The sequence below is a fragment of the Scyliorhinus torazame genome, chromosome 18 (assembly GCF_047496885.1).
Source record: "Scyliorhinus torazame isolate Kashiwa2021f chromosome 18, sScyTor2.1, whole genome shotgun sequence".
Lineage (NCBI taxonomy): Eukaryota > Metazoa > Chordata > Chondrichthyes > Carcharhiniformes > Scyliorhinidae > Scyliorhinus > Scyliorhinus torazame.
Window position 1 is genome coordinate 25,766,236 of NC_092724.1, and position 6,914 is coordinate 25,773,149.

At 54.4% G+C, this 6,914-nt stretch overlaps 1 protein-coding gene across 1 annotated transcript; it reads right to left on the reverse strand.

Moving 5' to 3' along the window:
* Positions 1 to 567: 567 nt before the first annotated feature.
* LOC140395770 (ubiquitin-ribosomal protein eL40 fusion protein-like) lies at positions 568 to 6,362 on the reverse strand. Its single transcript, XM_072483927.1, has 5 exons — positions 6,270 to 6,362; positions 4,016 to 4,124; positions 3,389 to 3,475; positions 2,935 to 3,037; positions 568 to 738 (listed from the first exon to the last, which is right to left on the reverse strand). Exons 1-5 carry the CDS (start codon positions 6,360 to 6,362, stop codon positions 645 to 647), a joined length of 486 nt encoding a protein of 161 aa, XP_072340028.1. The 3' UTR covers positions 568 to 644.
* Between the last annotated feature and the right edge of the window lie 552 nt (positions 6,363 to 6,914).

Here is a 6,914-nt window from a genome sequence, read left to right on the forward strand (position 1 = left end):
TTGCCTCCCTGGTAGCGCGGAGACGGATCCTTTTAATGTGGAGGGACTCGAAGCGGAAGCAGCATTCTGAAGGGGGGGGGGGGGTGCGGGCAGATAGCTGTTAAATGGTTGAGGTGTGTGAAGGGTGGAGTGGCCGAAGTAGGGTGTGCCTTCAGACTCATGGAGCGAATGGCCTCCTGCTGCAATCTATAGGGATTCTATGAACATTCTGCCAGGGCTTGTCAGACAGATGCAGGGTGGTAAGCCTGCGAAATTCTCTACCGCAGAAGGCTTGGAGGCCAAGTCACGGAATATATTTTAGAATTCTGGACTAAAGGGGCATGGGGGCGAGGAGTATGACATTGAGAGAGGGTCATATTGAATGGTGGAGCAGCCCCAAAGGATCAAAACCTATTTTCCATGTCCCCTGCTGAACCGCCCCCCCCCCCCCACCCATCCCAAGACTCCTACCGCCCACATCTGTTTGCCCCATGAACCTTTCACCCTCCAGTTCCCCCCTCCCACATCTTCTCCCATTCCCCACCACACCTGATCACCTCCACCATGCACCCGAAGACACGTGGCAAATAACGAATGACTCAATGTGTGCTTTTATTGGAAATTTAGCACAAACACAAGTTTAACATGGACAGTGTGCCCAACATTTACTTCAGCTTCTTCTTGGGTCGCAGATTGTTTGTGTGGCCACACTTTGTTTTCCGACAGTTTGATGCACGGGGGTGCAGACGGGCATAGCACCTGCGGGGGAGGCAGACATGCGGTTAAAGATGATCATCAGAAAATGCATAAGATCCGTATTGGCCCCACAACACCGGGCCATTGGGAAACAGAACTACAAGACAACCACACATCCAAAGCTGACACTACTGAGTTAGGATTACACAGGATGTACGACAGGCCATTCTGGTGTTTATGCTCCACTCGAGCCTCCTCCCATCTTTCCTCATCCAAACCTTCCAAGTATTATTTCCCTTTCTTTAATATGTTTCACATTTGTCCAATTTCTCTTTAAATCTATCCATTCGCTCTGTATCCACTCCATCAAAACCTTTCAGGACTTTAAAGACCACTTTTGGGCACCCCCTTGGCCCTCAGAGACCCACCCAGCCTCTTTATAATACGGTGGCCAGAATGACACACTTCAAGTGTAGTAAAAGTTTACGGTTCAGCACAAACTTTCCACTTGGCTCCATCTAAAAAAATAAAACAAAACCCAACAGGTTTCTTTCCTAGCATTGCTAACCTGTGGAGCAATTTTCAGTGATTGATGTATTTGTACTCAGATTCCTTTGACTCTCCACCATACCCAGGCTCTAATCTGACTCCTCCTATTCTTACTTCCAAGGCATGCCAGGTCACATTTATTAGTGTTGATTTTATTTATCCATTCTGCAAGTTTATTCAAGTCGTCCTGTCATTTGTTAGTCTCTTTCTCTCCCCCCACCCCCCCAATGAAGTCACCCACAAATTGAGAGGTTTTTTTTGATTCCAGTCTAAATCACCAGGGCAAATGGGAGCAGTTCAGTTGCAAAGAGGCATTGATAAGTTAGATTGTGTGGCTGACAAGAGTACATGTGGAGAAAGCGAGGTCACCCAAGGAACAACCTAAAATCAGTTTCTTTCTAAATGGTGAGAAGCTCGGAATGGCGATGGAGCCGATAGTCATCGGAGATCAAGTTTAGAAAAGTCGACAGGTCCAAAAAAGTCCAATGGAATGCTTTCCTTCAATCACAAGGGTCTACAACGGGCACGGTAAGTGTGAGCGCAGATTCATCAGAATGAGACCAGGTAAGGGTTAAATTATGAGGATCTGTTGAAAATTAGAGTTAATTATTGATTACAATGTTTGAGAGAGATTGATAGCGATTCCAGAAAGAGAGAAAAAAAGTTGCCAACATTGAAAAGAGGAAGTGCTGGCATAGTGGTAAAGTCACTGAAGTAGTTATCCAAAGGCCTAGGCTAATCTCTGGGTACTGTGATGATAGCCAGACTATCATCTGTATATAATAGGAGTAATTCATCATCACTGCAAATCCTATGTTTGCCTGTGTATTAAGTCATATGTTTTACTGTTGTAGTTGTAACATCCGACCAGCAGGTGGGGCGAGTACAGAGTCCCAGATGTACCATGAAAGGGGTTTGGAAGGAGTTGATAGCAGTCGCAGATTAGAGCAGCTCAGTAGTATCTTAGTGTAAGTTAGTGTTAAACATTTATTTTTATCTTAGACATTTTAGTTGTTTGTTGATATAGTGTTAGTAATAAATAGCGTTGTTTATAAAACAAAGTCTAATGTTCTTTGTTCACACGAGCCCAATCGAAGAACATTACAGGTAGACGAGTTCAAATCCCACCACGGCAGGTGGTGGAATATAAAAATCAATTACTAAATTTGGAATATAAAGCTAGTCTCAGTAATAGTGACCATGAAACTTATCTTGTGGTAAAAACTCATCTGGTTCACTAATGGAAGGAAATCTGCCGTCTTTGTGTGACTCTGGGCCCACAGCAATGTGGCTGACTCTTAACGGCCCCCTGAAACAGCTTAGCCAGCCACTCAGTTCAAGGGCAATTATGGATGGGAACAAACGTTGGCCCTGCCCACAACACCCACACCCAGAGAAAGAATAAAAGACAAAAACCTTTAAAATTAGGTGCAGGCTGTTCAGGGTTGATGTCAGTGAATCACGCTCACAAAAATCTGGATCTGACCTGGTGCAAGAGCTCGTAAATGGACTCAAGATACAGATCACACACATGATCTAGCTGAAGGTAGAACAGATTTGAGGGGCTGAATGGCCTCCTCCTGTTGCGAGAACAACAGGTGGCAATATCACCGACTGCAGCCACACCGCCCAGATTCAATCAATGCACAGGAATCAGTCACCACCCCACATACTCCACGTCAAGACGGTCTCTCCTACGTTGCTACTTACTTGCGACAGATCATCTTGTCACAGTTGTATTTCTGAGCAAGGACTCGGAGGGAGGGGTCCAGGACACCACCCCTCAGGCGCAGCACCAGATGCAGAGTCGACTCTGAGTGAAAATCAAAACATTTCAGTGGTCAGGTGAGAAAGCAAAACTCAATATTGCCCACAGTTGATCAAAGTGAACTCAAAATCTTCCTGCCTCCAAGGGCAATGAACCCACCCATTTAGAACCCCCCCCCCCCCCCCCCCCCCCCCCCCCCCCCACATCCCAATCTAACGAAAGATGGCAAAGATTCAGTTTTAAAAATAAATTTAGAGTACCCAATTTTATTTTCCAATTAAGGGACAACTTAGCATGGCCAATCCACTTAACCTGCACATCTTTGGGTGTTTTGGGGGGGGTGAAACCCATGCAGACACAGAGACTGTCGATGGTGAAGATTCGTGGTGTACCGACCTTTCTGGATATTGTAGTCAGACAAGGTGCGTCCATCTTCCAGCTGCTTCCCAGCGAAGATCAAACGCTGCTGATCCGGGGGAATCCCTGCATCAAAACACAGGATTAACAAACAAATTTACAACACCCGCCACCCCACAATGAACACCAGGCCGTGAGCAACATGATCTTCATCTCAATTCTATGTTCCACAATTAAAGAAATGAATTAAGGTCTTCAATTGGCAGCATTTTGGGATTGTCACTGCTGTGTGCGTGAACAGATCATTCTGCTTTTGCCCCCGAATAATCAGGCTCGGGTTCTGAACTCCCCCACAAGGGAGTCGGGTCACATTACTGCATCCTTTCATTCAAATATAACCTAATTAAACCACAAAATCCGAACCCAAGAGAATACAATCCCAGTTTATACAACATGTCCTAATTTTAGTCCTTATAAAGCCTGTGCCATTCTGGTGACCCTCTCTCCAAAGACAAAACTCCTTCGGGAGGCAGGGAGCCCAGAACTGAACTCAGGATCAAGATCAGCAGCATCAACTAGGCTCCTGCAAACCTCTGCCAGTGCACAAAGCCCTCAGCTCCATCCTCCACCTCCCACACTGGCACCCAAACACCCCTCCTCCCTCACCCTCCTTGTCCTGGATTTTGGCTTTCACATTCTCGATGGTGTCGCTCGGTTCCACCTCAAGGGTGATGGTTTTCCCAGTCAGAGTTTTCACCAAAAATCTGCATCTTGCCTGAAAGCAGAGAGGGTTTGAGACAGGGTCAAAACTGCAATCACACCCAGAAAATCCCAACCCACTCCTCTCAAAATAGCCATAGAAATGCCCAAACACTCTATTCCCCCTCCCCCACCCATCCCTGGGCCTCCCCCACTCTATTCCCCCCCCCCCCACCCACCCCTGGGCCTCCCCACTCGGCCCCCCCCGACACCCGGTTTCCCCCCCCCCCCCCACCACCACCCCCACCCCTAGGCCACACCCACTCTATTCACCCCCACCCCTGGGCCTCCCCCACTCTATTCCCCCCCAACCCCTGGGCCTCCCCCACTCTATTCTCCCCCCCCCCCCCCCGGGCCTCCCCCACTCTATCCCCCCCCCCCCCCCCCCGGGCCTCCCCACTCTATTCCCTCCCCCTCCCCCCACCCCTGGGCCCCCCCACTCTATTTCTCCCCCCCCCCAACCCCTGGGCCTCCCCCACTCTTCCACCCCCCCACCCCTGGGCCTTCCCCCACTCTATTCCCCCCCCCCACCTCCTGGGCCTTCCCCCACTCTATCCCCCCCACCCCTGGGCCTTCCCCCACTCTATTCCCCCCACCACCACACCCAAGGGCCTTCCCCACTATTCCCCCCCACCCCAGGGCCTCCCCCACTATTCCCCCCCCCCCCACCCACCCCTGGGCCTCCCCCACTATTCCCCCCCCCACCCCTGGGCCCTCCCCCACTATTCCCCCCCCACCCCAGGGCCTCACCCACTATGCCCCCCCCCCACCCCTGGGCCTCCCCCACTATGCCCCCCCCCCACCCCTGGGCCTCCCCCACTATTCTCCCCCCCCCCCCCCCCACCCCTGGGCCTTCCCCCACTCTATTCCCCCCCCCACCCCTGGGCCTCCCCCACTATTCCCCCCCACCGCTGGGCCTTCCCCCACTCTATTCCCCCCCCCCCCACCCCAGGGCCTCCCCCACTCTATTCCCCCCCCCACCCCTGGGCCTCCCCCCACTCTATTCCCCCCCCCCCCACCCCAGGGCCTCCCCACTATTCCCCCCCACCCAAGGCCTCCCCCACTATTCCCCCCACCCCAGGGCCTCCCCCACTATTCCCCCCCCACCCCTGGGCCTCCCCCACTATCCCCCCCCACCCCAGGGCCTCCCCACTATTCCCCCCCACCCCAGGGCCTCCCCCACTATTCCCCCCCACCCCAGGGCCTCCCCCACTATTCCCCCCCCACCCCAGGGCCTCCCCCACTATTCCCCCCCCACCCCAGGGCCCTCCCCCACTATTCCCCCCCCCCACCCCTGGGCCTCCCCACTATTCCCCCCCACCCCAGGGCCTCCCCCACTATTCCCCCCCCACCCCTGGGCCTCCCCCACGATTCCCCCCACCCCAGGGCCTCCCCCACGATTCCCCCCCACCCCAGGGCCTCCCCACGATTCCCCCCACCCCAGGGCCTCCCCCACTATCCCCCCCATCCCAGGGCCTCCCCCACTATTTCCCCCCCCCCCACACCCCTGGGCCCTCCCCCACTCTATTCCCCCCCCCCCCACCCCAGGGCCTCCTCCACTACCCCCCCCCACCCCAGGGCCTCCTCCACTACTCCCCCCCCACCCCTGGGCCTCCCCCACTCTGTTTCTTCTCCTCCCCCCCCCCCCCCCCCAGCCCTGGGCCTTCCCCCACTCTATTCCCCCACCATTCCCCCCCCCCCAGCCCTGGGCCTCCCCCACTATTCCCCCCCACCCCTGGGCCTCCCCCACTATCTCCCCCCCCCCCCCCAACCCCACCCCAGGGCCTCCCCCACTATTCCCCCCCCCACCCCTGGGCCTTCCCCCACTCTATTCCCCCCCCCCCCCCCGGGCCTCCCCCACTCTATTCCCCCCCCCCCCCGGGCCTCCCCCACTCTATTCCCCCCCCCCCCCGGGCCTCCCCCACTCTATTCCCCCCCCCCCCCCGGGCCTCCCCCACTCTATTTCCCCCCCCCCCCCGGGCCTCCCCCACTCTATTTCCCCCCCCCCCCCCCGGGCCTCCCCCACTCTATCCCCTCTCTCTCTCTCTCTCCCGGCTCTCTCTCTCTCGCTCTCCTGTCCCCCTCTCTCCCGGTTCGCTCCCTCCCCGGGCCCTCTCCCCCAGCTCTCTCTCTCTCTGGGTTTCTCACCTGTTCCGCTGACTGTCAGAACCGAAAAGGAAAATGGCGGTTGTCGGAACCGGAAATATAAAGGCTGCACGCGGTATTGTGGCGTCATTTCCTCTCCAGCGGCCATCTTTCAGACTGGCGAACGGTCCATCCATCCGGGACTTGTCGCTTCCTGCCGACTCCGGCCCCGCCCCCTGGTGGTTCCTTGAGATTTCCCATCTATTCCAGCCATTAAGACCAATGTTCTTCGAGAAATGTTATTGTTTTATATAAAACATCTGAATTTGGGTGAACTACAATGTAGTAAATAATGACCAGGACAGTAAGTGGAAGAGGAAATAGAGTTAAAAGGCAAATGCACTTTATTGTGAGTGTGCAAATATGCATTTAGGATAAAATTACCTTCTTTCCAATATAGGGTCAGAAGTGGGGATGTTCACTGATGACTGCGCATCGTTCAGCACCATTCATGATTCCTCAGGTTCTGAAACCGTCCATGTCCAAATGCAGACTGTTTCCAGGGACACACACCGAGACAAACATCAACTGCTGCTGGAAGGTCATCAACTCGGTGAAAGACGCTCTTTGGTCTGCCCGAAACGTGCTGATCTTCCAGTGCAAAGAGCTGTCCTCGACCGAGTGTTGCAGACTGGCACATTCCAAGGTCCAGGACGACGTG